The sequence below is a fragment of the Charadrius vociferus genome, unplaced genomic scaffold, assembly GCF_000708025.1.
Source record: "Charadrius vociferus isolate BGI_N301 unplaced genomic scaffold, ASM70802v2 scaffold263, whole genome shotgun sequence".
In the NCBI taxonomy this organism is placed as follows: domain Eukaryota; kingdom Metazoa; phylum Chordata; class Aves; order Charadriiformes; family Charadriidae; genus Charadrius; species Charadrius vociferus.
This window is the reverse complement of record NW_009647769.1, coordinates 1,249,536-1,267,648: the sequence shown is the minus strand read 5'-3', so window position 1 is coordinate 1,267,648 and position 18,113 is coordinate 1,249,536. Positions and strand designations below refer to the sequence as shown.

The following is an 18,113-nucleotide window of genomic DNA, read 5'->3' as shown; positions in this document are numbered from 1 at the left end:
TCTTTAGGTCAATATTCAGGTCCAATGTGAAATACAAGTATTAAAAATTTCGTCTCTGACAACCTCTATTATCCAGATACCCTTATTATTTTGAACATTTTTTTGTACCTCAACTATAATCTTCACCAATTTTACCCATTTAAAGTTTAAGCCTTGAATTTAAACATTTTGGGCTCAGAATTATTACGAAATTATAAGGAAGGAAACAAGAAATGTTAAGCTTGAGCTCCCCCACTAAGTCTCTGGGGGAGAAATTACTTCATCCTCAGTCTATCTTTTATAATTTCTCAAGCATTTTACCTGTACAATGGATGACCTGCAAGACTTTAAGTCAAGAATCAACTCATATAGCAACATATTTACAAAAGCAAGAATCTCTTTTTACCAACACAAGAACAACATTAATTTGGAGCCAGAGTAACAATTTGAGAATCTCGGACCCCAAAGACAAAGTAACCCACATTTCCACATGTATCATCTCCAGGATAACTGTGGAAACACTAGCAGTGCACTGGTGCAGAATGCTTCACACTTGTTTAATAAGGCAAAGATTCCCCTTAAAATCTCTTCTTCACTAGCTAGACATGAAAATACAGTAAACTTGAGTTCATCAACTCATCAATACAGCTATAAATATTATCCTTTCTAGAAAGAATTTAAGAAATCAAGTCACAGAGTACACGATTCACCACTGAATTATTTAAAGACAAGTGAACAGACCTGAGTTCACTTAGATGTACCTAGGTTCACAGCTCCATGCAATTTAGAAACATGAAACAAGTACCTACGTTCCACCTAAAGGAGCAGAAACATAATCAGAATATATCAAGGAAGAATTTCAGACAAAATGTCAATCATTGAGGTTTACTATTTTTGACTGAAAATTTCCATGTCATTAATTCTTAAAGAACACCACTGACTCTTCTGACGCTACTCCTCACCTTAGCTATATGAAGGCATACAAAACCAGTATTGTCAAGTATTCCTAAAAAAAAAAAAAAAAAAAAAGGCCAAGTCTTATTTATATAAGCTCTCAAAACTCAGTAGTAAATTTGGCAAAATGAAATTCCAGAAGACTTACACTTACCAATTTTTTAAAATAAACCACAGCAGTTTTGTCAACTGCCATTTTAGAACTTTATTTCAATCTAATCAAACCCAATCTATTTCCTTTAGAAATATACTGATAAAATAAAACACTACAACTTTACGCATCTTAGAAGTATCATATTCTTCAAAATACATAGCAACACCATAGTGGATGCATATGTGAATGCATATGAAATCAATACAGCACAGCTCAATTATTTTAGTTATTTCAGTTACACAGTGAAACAGTGAGTGACAGAGCACACACTACCAGCTCTTTGGCAACTTACAGGTATGCTGAAATGCACTGGAAATCAGCTCAGCATACCATTACCAGCTTGTAAATAACAAGCCTGTTTACAACTTACTCTGACAACTACCTAATCACCATGAGGTTTTGTTCATTTCAAAAGCAAAAATAGTCCAGCAGCTAATTTTAGCATCATCTTAAATTTCCACACAGGAAAGTCAAAGATAGAAAGTGTGAAACCCCGAGTTCTTACAGTAAGTAGGGCAAAGATCAACTTGGCCTTAGTACCAATACCCTGGGAAACATCACTTGTAATTTAATCTAGCATTATATAGGCCTATTCTAACAAGCATACACGCCAAGATACTTCTGTTCTTGTGTTATCTGTTTTCAGACACATTATAACCACTGATAGTGGATAAACATCTTAGAGTCTAGAAACTCAACTGCTACATTTAAACTGTGGCAGTTTGAGTCCCAATTTACTACTCAGGCTACAGTAAGCTGAAAAGTTATTTTCAAGTTTTATTTTAAAGGTTTTTTAAATAGATTTACTTATAAACATGTCTTTTGGAAAAACTAAATAATGTTACTTATTTTTCCAGCTGAAAATTCAGTGGCAACTAGCTCCCACAGGGACTTCAGCTAATTGCATCATAGAAGCAAATTGGCTCATTTGGTATCCTTGAAAGTCTAAGTAGCTGCTAGAGTAATCTGATGGCAAATTCCTTTCAATTCCTTTCCCTCTGAAGGTTCCTAGCAGTGGTGAAAAAAGTGCTAAGTGAGAAGCATCTAAGGTTTTAATGGCTGATCATCCTGTCCAACCACCCAGTATTGTAATGTGCCACAAGAGGGTTTTTTCATTCACCTGCAATCTGCATTTTCAAGGACAAATATGCACCAAGGTGACAAAAAACCCCCCACACGCCTCTCTTTGAAAGTAAGTTATTTAAAAATCAGCATCAATACCAGAGTAATCTTGCAAGCTTGCTAGGCTAAAAAGGAACAAGAGATTCAAAGCCTTAAAACTTATCTGTTACACAACATGCATTCTTTTGAACAATTTGACAGCTTCACGACTATTTGTTCCAAATCACAATGCAACTCAAGTTACACTGGTTGCCATTTCTTCAGTCTCCAGCTGAAGTAGTTCTGTGTTGAAATACAAAGCAAATACAGAGCTGTGAGCACCACTGAGTGCCACACGGCTCACGCAGGGTGACAGTAAGAGGCAGAGCCAGCCCAGCCCAGCCCAGCTTGCGTGATGTTCTGAGATGGAGCCTCAAAGCAAGCCAGAAGTGTATCAAATTATCAAGACACATTATTGTCTGGTAAAGACTCTCAAAACTAAGAATTCACTTTCATAGGCAAGTAGGCTTAGCAACAAGTTTCAGCATGACTGATTAATACATTAATGGATTACTAATTTTTTTTTTTCTTCTTCGAAGTGTTCACCAATTCAAGAGTTGTTGGGACCTTTAGATACAATAGCACACGCAACAGGAGAAAATTGGTTTAAGACTACTGTTATCTCAATGCACACATTTAAATATTAAATTTCAGAGTCAGAAGTGTTGAAAAACCTAAGAAATAGCTGAGGTAGAAACACAACCAAATAAACGCCAAGTCAGAGACTAGAAATGACATGTTCAACAAGCAACTACTATAAAAAGAAGTACTTAGTAGTACAAAAGCTTCATGCCCAAGAAAGGCTAGAAGTTGAAAATTAATGTAAACTGAAATAAAGTGCATATTTTTAACAGAGCACATTACTAATCACTCGAAAAAAATCATTTTCAGATCACGATCAAATGTCTGAAAGGTACGCTTTCATTTCAGTAAATTACAAAATTTAACAGAATTTGTATTGCGCATCCATCATACATTACATTATCCCAGCAGAGCCTTTTTATTTTCAGAAGTATCAGCCCTAACTGCCAGTAAACTCTGTCATCTGACCAGGAAATACAAAAATACACTATCGCTTTTTTTGATTCAATCAGTTTTTTTAGAATTTAAAAGGTCAAGATTCTCATAAATGCTTGTGAGAATCTGTGAGCAACTATTGTTCAAAAACAATAGTTTAAAATGAAATCTAAAGTCAGACTGCAAAATTATTAGCTTTAAAGCTATTTTTTTAAACTGATAACAGCTTAAAAAAATACCAAAACACTGAGCTTGAATTTCAACAAACTAAAACAGATGGTCCAAATCCATGTTAGTTTTCACTTACTTTTTCTATCTTAGGAACTTCAGTTATGCTTTAGCAAAATCGTGAAACATTAATTTAACATTTATTAGAGACTTTCTCCTTCATTGCTCAAGGCACAACACTATCAGTCAAGTACACAGAGGCATTTAGCAGCTGCTCTATGCTCTGATCCACAGCTACTTAAGAACTGTAGCATCTTATGCCATGTCTTGCTTGTCCCACTTGCATTTTCAGCAACTTTGACTATTTTCTATTACCCCTGCAGAACCAAGCAATACAGTTGTGAAGACCTATAGAGTCAATTGTATTTTATGCATTCACACAATTGTTTTCCAAGTCACAAACACAGTTGAATACATTGGCATCATAGTAGTATTTCAGTGAATTCATAATTGGCAATAACTCTTCACAAAAACTACTTCACCCTTTAAGATTTTTTCAAATGTTTGTAGACATGCATCATAATCATGCACATAAATCATGCACATATATGTACACACTATAGTACTCAGGAATGAATATGCTTTCTACTTCAGTAGATTAGTAAATTCTTTCCTACTGCTTGATAAGAAGCAAAATGTCTTTAAATGGAAGCTTTCCCTGATGAAGCTATGCCGCATTATCACTTAATTCATATTAAGCACAAACACACTATTAAACTCTGATCTACCAGAATGTCAGCAAGAATACACTGGCGGGGGTGAGGGGCGGGGGGAACAGGGGGAAGCAAGAAAGGTGGTCAGGTTCTACCGGAACATTTGCTTTGATACATCTGACCTCTTATGGGATATGCCACATGAGCTCCATGATTCTGCGGCCAGACTGAAAAGTACAGCACCTCTGAACTGTATCGTGCTGTTATCCAAGTGACTGAACCTACATGATAAAAAACAGCTTTGAAACCGTATTTGTTTGCTATGACTGTTTTAGAATAGAAACTGACCCCATGAACAGGAACCACTTAAGTGTCAGAGAAAATTCTGTGGTTTCAGCCTGAATGAGCAAGAGCTGAAGAACATACTGGAATTCTGTATGGGATTAAGATCTCTGACAAGCCAGGATTCGTGCACAAAAAAGTTGCTAACTCGTCTCTGTTTTGCTGTCCATAAGATTTTGATATACTCCCCTGATGCTGTTAATTGTTCAACAGATAATGCAGTCTTGCAGTGGCACCAATTCTGACTTACCAGCAGTTGATCAGGTATTTGTAGAGCAAAGGTATTTCAAGATCACTTTCAGAAAGTTCAATGAAAGCTACACTAATCAGCTTGAGTTTTACACAGGATGTGTTTTGAAGTCTGTTATGAAGTTTTCAAGTCATAAAAGAAATTTTAACATAAAACAGAAATCTCCCTTGATGCTTGATTAATGGCAAAGACAGACGCCAGATTGGTCACAGATTGGAATCTCACAAAACAATCTAATGAAACACTATTCTAGGAATTACACTACCACAAAGAAAAAATGCCCAGTGTTTTTCTGAAAGGGCTGCAGGACAGCAGAAAGATTCTTACTATTAATGCTAGTCCACAAACATCTGCAGTACGGACACACATTCTCTATCATAACACTGAAACCTTTTAGCTCTCCCTGCAGTATCCAAGCTGGGAGGACTTATGGTCTACCTCCCCTTCCTGCTGGGCAGCTGGGAATACTACCTCAGCCACAAAGGCAGGTTTCAGGGAGAACACAGGTAAATTAATCATCTGTTAAAGGTAATTTGAGAAAGACCCTTACTCCACCCAAAAGAAAAGAGCTCTACATCTTAAGGGGAACATGACCGCTATCAGAAATGCAAATGACAGTAGCAGGTCTTAGAAGCTCTAAGTGTAGTCCTCCATAGTCCCAAGAACCATGAAGATCGAGTTCCTCTGCATATCAAGCAATACACACACACAGGGTGAGTAAAAACACCAGATCTCTTCAACTGAGGGATGAGGGAAAGAAACAGCTTTGACAAATGCTGAAGGAGTCTTGACTTAGTCCATGACGATAACTACGCACGACGAAAACGCCGACTCTCAACACCACCACTGACTCTCACAAATTAGGGCTCACATGGGTTTTGCTGTAGTTTTACCTTCATAAAAGGGACTTTTATACATTGAAGTTTGGCTAAAATAGCACATCAGAGTAGTTCACCTACACAAACTTGTCTTTGTAATTGGAAAACTAGCCAGCAGAGGGGGCACAAGTTAATAAAATCTATCCTTGTATAAGGTGATTGAGTAACAAGGAGACAAACGTGAGGCATGCTCTGTTTGAATACTATCCCAAAATACATAGAAACAGGTAAATACTTTTCTATAACTGTGTATACCTCAAAACCCCTAAATTATTGTGCAAGTAAAAATAAGAAGTAATCAGTCACTGATCCCTAATCTCTTGATCTAACTCTATGTTTAATCCAACAGTTAATTCATCATTTCTGACACCAGGGACAGCACATATTATCACTCCACTTCCCCCTTTTTAGCTTCCAATTTCCCATCTTTTGGAAAGCTCAGCCACAAACATTCAACTGTATTACACACACACACTCCCTTTTCCTTTGAAGCTAAAAAATAGTATTTTATCTCAGATTATTTTATCTTCTGTAGAAGACCTTATAAACAGTTTTAGGAAAGTCTACTACATTTTATCAAGGTCTGAACTCATGCTTCCATTAACTCAACATCTTCACCCCCAAGGAAACGAGAGATGCTGTTCAAGCAGTCATGATTTCTCCTGCACTCATTCACACTCCAAAAGGCCAGGTATCAATGGCAACAATTTTGCAGTAAGGATGGCTACCCAAAAAGACCTTTCCTCCATGAGGTGAGGAGATTCCAAAATCTAAATTCACCTATATACAGTTGTCCTTCCCTATAGGCTACAGCAAGGTTATTATAAGCAAAGTAATTTTTCATGTCCTATATAATTCTTTACTTAACTACATTACAAATACCTAAGACTTACTACAACGCCCAAGACAAGCACTAATCACAGTTTCTTATTTGGAATGTCTATGGAGGATTACAAAGTAGTTACACGGTTTTTGCTTCGTCCCTTTCTGGCACAACAGACCAGCAGTAGATAAAATTATTTTTGCACACGCAATTAGGACATTGATTTGGTGGTACAACTGAAGCTTTCTGTATTTCAGGTGACTGGAACAAATGAGTTGCAGGTTTAAACAAAACAAAACAAACAAAAAGTAGTCAGCAAAAGATTTTCAAAGCAGAACACAAATGCAACAGCCTAAAGTCAAACCAGAAATTAAATTCCTCAGCACACCAGTTACAAATTTAAGAATGAAGAGAGCACTCTTGATACAACTGCTATCTCCATAACATAGGCTATGTTAAGTTCCATTTAAGAAAAGAAAATTTAAGGTATTTAGGAAAAGAAATGGGATGAAAAAAAGTCATTTGCTCCTCAGTATTTTGCTTCTAAGCATTTTTTAAAAATCTTTTAAATGAACAGGCATTTATGGCTTCAATTAACTATTGAAGAACCAAACATGTGATGTTATACTCATCGTGCCCAGTCTGGTCATTTGCTCCTCAGTATTTTGCTTCTAAGCATTTTTTAAAAATCTTTTAAATGAACAGGCATTTATGGCTTCAATTAACTATTGAAGAACCAAACATGTGATGTTATACTCATCGTGCCCAGTCTGAAAGCCCTACAGCAAAAAAAAAAAAAAATCAAAGAGCCAGTCAGATATCACTTCTATAATTAAAAATAATACAGAGACAGCTATCTGAATTGAACAAGAAAAGAGACACCAAACCTTTCATCCAAAACCAAAAAAAACCAAACCCAAAAACCAAACCATCATAGAAATATATTTAAGAATATCAGCTGCTTACTTTGCCTGAGCTTGCAAGTTTGTGTTCTATAGGCAATGATTTCATTGCATATCCATCTTGAAGCATGCAACAAAAAAATTCTCTGTGCTTAGTATCATTTTTATAGATGCTCATATCTTTACACATTCTGGGTTTCCAAGTCTGGCACTGAATGTACTGCTTAAAGACTATTTAATTGCGCAACTTCAGGCATTTTGAAATTCCACCCAAAAAAGTTTGTGCCAAGAACAAAACCAAAACTAACAGCAAGAAAACCAAAAAAGCAACCCAAAGCAGCCTGAAAAGGAAGAAATGATCATTTTGGAATACAAAATCACCACATTGAAAAGTACACACGTGCAAACAGAAAGGGTGTGTCAAGGAAGCATTTTTAGACTATGTTCATACTGGACAATAAAGGAATGATGAATACATGGTAGGATTTACTAAGACATCAAACTTAAAATCTCAAGATACACTGATGTCTTCAGTGCCTAAATAAAAGAGTTCCCAACATTACTAAGTGACAGAGTTTCAAAAATGCCAGTTTAGTATAAAGGTTTGTCCCGTTTCTTTCATCTAAGAACAAATTTAATTGAGTTCTAAATAACATATTATATAAGTGATAACTTCTTGATTAACTTCTAAGTGCTCCAATTTAGATGAGGTCCTTGGTAAGTTTCAAAAACAATTCAGTCCTTGAATCTCCCACAATTATGTGACACTCTCAAAAAAAAAAACCCACAACCAAAATAAACCTAACACAGAATGGACTTCCCAGACAGTGAATTCCAGCAAGTAACTAAAAAGTGAAGAACAGCACTGAAATGAAGAAAAAAAAGCCACTAACATTTGAAACATGTAAGCACTGATGTGACAGATATACAATAATCCCAAAAAGGGAAGAACTTTAACTTTTCCTTACATCAAATTAATTGAAATATATAAGCAGCAAAGCAACTGTGATCAAAACTTGTACTTTATTTTTAAGGTAATGGAAACTGTCACTTAAAGATGCATCATATCGGTTAGTTACAGATCAGTAAATAAATCACTACTGAAATCATCTGAAATTGGATAAATAAACTAACAAATCCTGGTGATTTCCACAGTTATTTGACTGAATATAGTAAAGGCAAGCTGCTAAAAATAGGTTATATCTGAGCTTTTATAAACTTAAAAAAGCTAAAATAACCATCCATACCAAACATAACTTTAAAGTCAGCCCCAAAGAATCTGGGTTTAAAGATGATTTTGGTCCTATTTCCTAAAAATATTTCTGAATGTTTTATTCCAAAAATAACTGACCTTGTCAAGTCTCGGATCAAGTCCCTAATTACTGCAGCCTTTCTGCTTCACAGCAATGACTTTACTTAGCTGGTCCTGGCTCAGTCAGTGCAATTCACAGTGCTAAGCCAGGCCTCTGTTCTCTGTATACTGGAGAAGGGTAATGAATCTCACAGTTGCCAGTGCATTGAGTAGGGAAAACACCAAAAAAAACCCCACCAAAACCCAAACCAAAACCACCCACCCAAGGGGAAAAAACAAAGAGAGTTGTACACAAAATTCTCCCCACCTTTTTGGTGGTTATCAATCCAAAGTACTAACAAGCTGACTGAAAGTAGCTTATTGACTCATGAACATAGGGCAATTCTGAATAACTGCCCCCGGAGTTTATCACCACTACTGAGCTGTTTTGAAACAGATTCTGAACCACTACAGTTCACAGTCCAGCTTATTAAGAATCTGAATCAATCAATGATTTATTTTACTACATGAAGTTGCACTCACAACTTGAAGCAAGCTTGGCACAACTATGAGCACATGAGAGGCCGTAAGTTCAGGAGCAGAGCAGGTAGCTATGCTGGATATATCTTACACATAGATGCATACAATCAAGTCACCATTCTGGGATTCAACGCCCTCGAGTGGGGGGGCTGGCACTGGTGGAAGAAAGTGATGGCAACTTTTTACTCATATTCCATAAGCTGGGTACCAAAAAAGAATGTCAGGGCCCTAAATTGATTCCAAGGACAAATATTCTGGATTTGTTTGGTGTAGCTTTTTGGCTCAAGGAGACATTGACAAAATGCACAGTGTATTCAGGTAATTTATCCTCAAACATTATTATTGGATGAAATCAGGTTAACACCCTGCTCTACACAAGCAGTAGCAGTTACATGTAGATAGAAAAAAATCCCAATAAATTAAAGGAAATGGCAGTGACTACTCTGAGCAGGCACCAGATGTCATTATTGGGGTAAAAGTTTCCTGGCGAAGTCAACAAGACATTAAGCATTATTTTCAATATGTAAGTGCCTGAATTGCTGTCAAAACCCCATAACTAGAGACCTCATCTGCACCACAGTTCCTGCTAGACCAGTCTTCTAAAAGACCTCAAATATTAAAGCCATGGAACTATGTTAGATATAATCAACACATTTATCTACTGTTCTCTTTATCTACCACTGCAGTGCTGCAAGATCCACACTTAATACATATATTAGAATAACTAGAGTAGGATCAGATTTTGACAGATCCTCTTGTCATCTTCATACAACCAGAAGTCTTATCTATTCAGTCTCCCAATCACATTCATTCAAGGTTCCTGACTAAGGTTCATATCATTTCTTGCAGCCAGCAACTTCTTACATATTTTAATTCAGCTGTAGGCACTAACCTAGTTTCCCTACTGGAAAAAATTTAAGCTTAAATCTGTAGTGGACTGCAGATTTATGTGAGCTAAGGCAAATCAATTAACTGAGGCAGAGACACTGTCTCTAGAATGAAAACAACAGGTGATTAGATAACAGATACTTGATTTATCATTAATGTAAGACTGAAATTGCCTATGCAATATATTTTTGAAAAATCTAGTCCATTAGGGGCCAACTTTACAGTACCAGAGTGATTAAATACATCCCTTTTTTTTTTTTAAATAAAATATACAGGCAATAATGAAGAACTTGAAATCCTGTTTGCTGTCAATATTCAGCATTATAACAGTAAAAATATGCCGATACATAGAAAATACTTCATGTGCATGTAATATCCTTTGTAGATATCACAAAAATATACTACAGGATCATCAGAAATCTCTTACGGCTCACAGGCTAGTCCACTTCCACTTTAAAAAAAAATAATCAAGGATCTTTTAACACATATGAAAGGTTCATCCTAAATACACATACAACCATTCTCCCCTATCTGCACTATTATTTTTTCTTTAAATGAGACTGGTCTACACTTTGGACAATTAAAATTGGCACCCTAATCATGCGATGCAAATTGGACATTTGATAAGAGTTCTGTGTTAGCTAGATACTAACACTCACAAATTATATGGAATTCCAATCTGTTGCATAAACAACACATGAAAACAACTTGGAAAAAGGGCCAGACAATATAATGCTAAAAATCACAACAGCGGAAACATTAATACACCCTTTAAGTGGTAGATGCATATATGGGAATATTCTATGAACTAAAAGACTCACTGTGTTGTTAAAGGTACAAAACGTGTTACAAGAAAAAAGCAACAGCAAGCAGGACTCTCAAGCAACACAATCAGTTTCATCAGAGCCTCAGTTGAATTATAACTCAGACACATACACAAATAACAGTTCTTCCCTTCCAACTTCAGAGATATGGAATGTCTACAACAGAAATCCAAGACTGAATGTAACAGTTCAGTATGAAAAGTGAAAACAAGCTTAAAGAGAATAAGCATAACAATGGAGACACTGGGGAAAAAAACGCAAAAACATAATTGCGCTTCACAAGACCACCAAACTCCTGACTCTTTATCTATACGTATTTGCCTTGCCTCCCTGACACCTGGCTGTGATGAAATGCAAATACATTTCAAAAAACCAAGAATACTTCAACTATGGGACACGTTCCTTTAAGCACCCAAATAAGAAAGCTAGTATATCCAAGGAGTCTATAATGACCTGAGGCAAATGAACAGTTCCAGTCAAGCCAAGAAATACAATTTTGGTACTCCTAACAGTCCTCAGACTTTCTCTGATTACTTTTTAGTGAATCCAAGAATATCAGCCAGAGACAGACATTTGTATCATCTGCTTATGCTTTGGCAGCATTAATGTGTTCACCCGCCCCTTAACAATCAAAGCCACAAGGAACATGTTATGGCACTGCCCCTTCCAAATCAAATTTATTGAAATACTGAGCACTTAAAGATTCAAAGTGGTCAAAGCATATTTGATATTCAGAACATGAGGAAGTATCTCACTTCTTTCTGCTAGTGAAACAGATCGATGAGATAATTTTCATCAGAAAAAATAAAGTAAGCTTGTTTTAACTTTTAAATTTGTCTTTAAAAATAGACTAGATTAGAACTACACAAGTGATTTTTAAGAACACTTAAGTCTGATGTGATTATTATTATTATTATTGAGACTTTCAGTGAACTTTGTTGCTCTGGGAAGGCTGAAAGGTATTCAGTTCCACCTCGCAACATGAAAACACACTTGCAACAATGCCTGCTGTAGCTCTCATTGAAGGATACTATAAAACAAAACCAAAAATTACAAACATGTCAAGAGCAGACAACATGGCATGTTTAAAGGTTACAGCCTTAAAAGTATAAATTGGAAGCAATATGCTTAATTTCATCATGTAGGAGGTGAGAAAGACAGACTTTCACCAGCACTTCACATACAGATCTTTGACATAACAGGCGTATAGGTTTATGTTAAAATCATTTCTATTCCACAGAAAATAGGAGACTAGGATAAATCCTTTCTTATATGTATTTCTGCCACTACCATGCTTAAGCTTGCTATGATGTTTTCTACTGTCTGAAATTTTCCCATTTGGTTTTGTTGGAGGGGAAAAAAAAAAAGAATGGGAGAGCTGCTCTAGAAGTGTAAACTTCTGCCTCTACCAACAGGAGAAGCAAGCTGCCTGTGCCACCATGCCAGCATGACAAAGCAGGAAATGCTAACCTAAACTTTGGTTCCAAATTTGGATGCACACTCAACACAGGCCATTTCAGTGCAGTGTTTATAACCCCAGAATACCAAGACAGAAGTCATGCTCAAAAGGATTTTGACTATTGAAAGCAAGGAAATCTAGTAACAATCCTCAAAAACCAACTAGAAAATAAAACTGCTCAACAATTTAAAGAAAACAGAACGTATAACTGCAAAATCATAATGTATGCAATGTTAGGGGACAGAATTTCATACATGTGATCATTGGGGTTTTTTTAAGCTCAGATCTTAAACACAGATAAGCACAAAAGCAAGGAGTCAGTCTACAATGTGTGACTTAAAAATAAAGCTGCCATGCCCACAAGCACAATTAGACTTGATCTCTTAGGTATGCTATTTACGTGTATTTGGAATACTATTAGTATTTAAGCCATTATGGCAAAACACACTGATCTCTACAGACCAACACGAAGTTTTATTGTGTGAACCCATCAGCAATACTGCTACTGTAGCTACAATTGGGTCCAACCATATGTTCAGAGAGAACTATAAAGTAGCAGTTAACCTAAGATTAGATTGTTTGATGGTCATACATGGTATGAATAAAACCCTTGGAGAAAAACCTGTGGTGCTTAAAACCAATGTTGTCATCTGCAAGACACCTACCAACTTTCAGGTCAGAAATAGGCCTTTCCAGCCCTTAGCATATTTTTAAGTTCCCAAAATATTTTTTGAGTTGAATTTCATTTGGATTTTAGTTTGTTTCAGAAATTTTTTGTGACACTTTTGTACATATGTGAAATGCAGTGCAGAAGAAAAGGCTTTCACCAAGACTGCACACAGACAGGTAACCCATCAAAACAGTGTTACTTGTACTAGTTTAAATCCAGAGGGCATCTTTTTCATCACTGTGAATGAAAAATACCTACCCCAAGTCCACTTGGATTACAGAAGTATTATAGTTAGCTTTTCTGCTTCAAAACAACTAAGCTAGCATGTGCTTTTGTCACATCAAATTTGTTTAAAAGTCAAAAACTCATCTCTAAGCCAGTTTTACCATATCAATAATTACGATGCTGAAGAGTTTGTGCAAGACACTGGTGAGATGAAAAGCTCATAAAAACTTGTTATTGAAAAGTGCTGTTTCTAGCCACAATATTAAAACAAAAGTTCACCCTGAAAAAAAATGGTAAGAATATCTTGATGCATCAATTCAACCACTCTGAAATCCACTCAGAGAAGTACATTTTATCCTCTCGTACCTCATTCTATGCAACACTGCTGAAAAAAATAGTAAGAAACCTTCATTACGCAAATAACAATAGACAAGGTGAAACACACAGGGTATCAGAGCTTTAGCAATTTCAAACCTCCATCAGATTCAAGCTTCAGTAGTGCTGTGTTGGTCCTTTGAACGTGCATATCAAAACACCATTGGTACGTATTTTACCTACCTTAGATTCAGAGCTCAGTCTTAGAAACTTAACTACAAACTGCAAATAATTCAAGTACATAGGTGGTTCAATTCAACCATATTTTTTACATTTCTGCTGCATTATAAAAATAGCTACATTGTTCACTTTTTCTGTTTCCACAGAAAAAGAAACACATCTGTTAGTATTTAACCCTTTCATGAACTATAAAAAGCTGCATGCTTGCCTTGCTCAAAACTATTCAGTTAAATTGTGACTACATATGTACTGCTGAACAAGCCATAGCTATAAGATTTAGGAGTGTACTCCATGAGGACAGAAAATTTGCTAGTAAAAGGCTTGGTATTTCAGACTACCTGAAACAATGGAGAAGCTGAACTGGGAAAAATATGAGGAGTCAATTAGCTAAGTGCAAACTGGGCTAATAAAGTGTATGTTTTGTGTGATATGACAGTGAGCCCTTACTGAACTTGATGTGTTTGAATTGCTTTCTTCCTAAAGACATCCAAATCCTGTATTTTTCCCTAAGCTTTCTATAAAAATGCAGAAGGTGAAGACCACTATTTTTAGTGAATGCTAAAAGCTGACAGCCTATTTGAAGGTTCATTCTTCTGCTATCATAACCAGCACAAAGCATACTATGGAGAAAAAAAAAAAACCCTATAACTATTATTGGACTCAAGCAATGTAATACAGAATTTATCAATCCGAAAGTGCAGTAAAAATTAAAGGAATAGTCACCTTAAAATATGCATACTTTCCAAAATCTTTTGTTGTTGACAAAAACCTTCAGAAAAATGTGCACCTAGCAACCCTAGGTAAGACAAAGGGTGTATATAGCCATTCTACTAATATGAGAAGCAGCTTAGGAAAATCTTCCAGGTTCTTGATAATCTAAATGTGTTGACAATGTACCTTTAAGATCTGAATGTGAGATCAGCTAATACAGCTGTACACTTGGTAACTCAATCTTCATGAGCAACCGAGTCAGTACTTGTATCATAAATACTCATATTAAAAATCCAAACATTAATGTTGCAAGAAAAATATGAAGCAGGAGATTTTCCTCAATTTCAGAATGACCATTCAGCCATCACTCTTGTTCAGGAAGTCAGCTGATGGAGAACTCTGGTCTACTTTGAAAGAAATCAAGTACAGTGAGTCACACTGCCATTGAAACAAACAGTTCATACTCAGCATGGGGACAAGACATAATGCCGTTGGATGACAGAACCAGACAACCCCATCAAGCTTGTATCACGTCTTGTCATTTGCACGTATAATAAAAATCTGTTTTACAATTCATACATGTGAAATAAGTGGATCTTAGTAAGTATCTTAGAAGCCTGTCAATACACCAAATAAACAAGCAGGTTAGTCAAAAGATGTCAAGCCATAGAAATTTTCCAGAACAAAGGTTAACAAAAGTTTAGATTTATTACTTCACTTAATACCACACCTAAGATCATCTAAATGGTGATTTCTTTTTTTTTAAATTACCTTCTCCTCCCATTCTAAGATAATCACTCTTCAAACATCTGTCTGCTATATTTAAGTAAACTGCTCAAATATTTTATGGTCTTAATATTTGTAACTGCTTTAAAAAAAGTGAATCAGCACTTTATATTCTGAGTGAAAACTATTTCAAATGCAACTGAGCGTTTACCTTGAGCAAATTTTAGATAGCAGACATGAACAATAGGAAGTTGACAGGATAACATGCAGTGGCTCAAAGGCCAATGTGAAGTTGAGGAAAGTGAACTGCCCCGGATCTCATCCTGCAAGCACTGAAGGACCAGTTAAGTGCTCGAGAATTCGATCTGATTTATGAAAAAAACTCTGATTGGTGGAGCCCAAATGGGAAACTGTGACTTCAGCAGCAGATGACCCACCACTTGCAGTATATTCATCTATTTTTGCAGACACTAAACAGTTAGAATTTCTATTCAGTCACCTGACTGCACATGTGAACACCTCTTCAACAGCCAGTTCCACATGTGGAACAGAGCGAAAAACATGCATAAATGAGGGTGGATTCAAGCCCAGATAGAGACTTGTAACCAAAACAGATCAGACAAAGAAAAAGTCATTGCTCCACAGACAAAAGAGCAGCTATTTGCAGTAATGACTACTACTAGTGAGTCAAAACAGTCATGACAACTCAACTGCCCGCTTGATGGACTAGTTGAGCACAGCTGGTTCACTTAGAGCAAATTATTTGACATGGGTTTAACGTTTTTGACATGGGTTGAGAGTATTATAATAATCAGTAGCAATGGGAAAGAGCAAGTATTTTGCGTGTATGCCTACAGTGGTAAGTGTTCAAGAAAGCTTTGTATAGCTCATGTAACTAAACAAAAACATCAGAAAACGGGAAAGATTAGCACACAGATGTATAAGAGGACAGCAGATGGTAATAGACAAAAAAAATAACCATGTGTGGAACTAGCTTTTTTTTTTTTTTAAGTTTCATCACTAAACTGGCATTTTAAAAATGTTTAGGCTCACTTGATCACCTAGTGGCAAAGCCATACAATGCAACATGAGAGAGAGAAATTTTCTTCCCAAACAAATATGGCGTGTTATCACATAGACTCTGCTTAGACTGGAAAAAGGAGACTTATTTTCACAACCACATTCCCATGTTAAATACCAAGAGCAGTAACTAATCCTCAGATAGTAGAGGCAGCATTACGTGAGAACAACAAATGGAGAGGGAAGAATCAAGTTAGTATGTCCCATGTGAAAAATACATGATATACTTTGCCCAATACTAATAATGTCCTTCATGCAAAACAAATCCAGGATTTGATCCAGTGCCAGAAAGAACAGGGTACTCTTTCTAAAGCACATGTTTAACCTAGAGTTTGTGTCTTTTAGCAACTCATACTACTGAGCAACATAATGCTGGCCCGCCCCAAAAATTTGTGCTTTAAAGGGATTGCTGCAATATAGACATATGGAAAGCACAGCTTCTCAAGGCTCTGATAAAACATGCAGGTTTATAAAAATACAGGTATGCAGATAACCTGTCCTCCCAGCAGAGAAAAGTTGTAGTAAACTCATTAGAAAGAAAGGGTTTTTAAAAAGTTGTGCTCCATTCAGTACTTTTGGACATGCAGTGTTGTTAGAAAAACAGCTCATCTCTGAAACTGTACTTAATTGATTATAGAGCACCGTATAAAGAAAGTAATATTTTCATGACCCCATCAGGCTCACCAGCTAAGGTTCTGAAACACAGACTTGATACAAAAAAACCCAAAGTTTAACTGAGAAGGTCAACTTGGAAAACTGAAGAATACCTGAAGTTAAAAAAAAGAAAGAAATCTGGGTACCAAACGATAGTCAGCAACTGTGTTTCTTCCAACTATCTGAGCTCTGCCTACTTTTGAAAAGGCCCCCATATTGAGTATTTCATGAAGGTGCCCCTTTGGACAACTAGCTAATTGTCGTTTCTGGGAAGTTTGTGTTTATGATTTTTCCACCTATTAACAGTCAACCTACCTGCCCATAGTTGTCTATGCCAGTTACTAATCTATTTAAGTTTAATAAATCAAAAGCTGTCCTTAGGGACTGGCCAAGAGTCGTAAGTCCTTCAGCTTGAAGGTTTTTCAGTTCATTCATAAACGTTGCATGGTTTTCCTTCCAGCCAGCCTGAAAAGAGAGACGTGAGAAGACTTATTCCCCAGATATGAGCTCTGCTATCCTGTTAGGCTACCAAGTGCCTTCCTTGCTGCACGCAGCTTGCTACAAATGCTAACAAAACACCTTGGAAGCTGCTAATATTTAGTACTACTCCATAAAGCCGGAAAATATAAGACTTCTCTTAAACCTTTGAGCTGCCCATCTGTCAAATTAAGATTTTATTTTATTTTTTAATTTGTTTCACGGGACAAATTTCTGTGCAGTCACCGATGCACAAACCTCACAGTGACTTGCACCGCTCTCCCACTGCCCTTTCTGGGTGGAAGCCGACTCCACTGTGAAGCGACCTCCAACAGGTTCACCGTCCTGTGTCAACTTCTCTTAAACCTTTGAGCTGCCCATCTGTCAAATTAAGATTTTATTTTATTTTTTAATTTGTTTCACGGGACAAATTTCTGTGCAGTCACCGATGCACAAACCTCACAGTGACTTGCACCGCTCTCCCACTGCCCTTTCTGGGTGGAAGCCGACTCCACTGTGAAGCGACCTCCAACAGGTTCACCGTCCTGTGTCATGTGGACCCCCCGCCCCCTTCCCCCCCTGCCCTTTCGGGTTGGAAGCCGCCTCCACTGTGAAGCGACCTCCAACAGGTTCACCGTCCTGTGTCATGTGGACCCCCCGCCCCCTTCCCCC

The 18,113-nt window shown here is 36.8% G+C and overlaps 1 protein-coding gene across 1 annotated transcript in view; it reads right to left on the bottom strand.

The window, feature by feature from the left end:
• The window catches only part of INTS6 (integrator complex subunit 6), a 45,670-nt gene that overhangs the window by 26,839 nt on the left and 718 nt on the right, over nt 1-18,113 (bottom strand). The window contains 1 exon segment of the mRNA XM_009882366.1: nt 17,280-17,473. Within this exon segment, the coding sequence (XP_009880668.1) occupies nt 17,280-17,473 (194 nt within the window).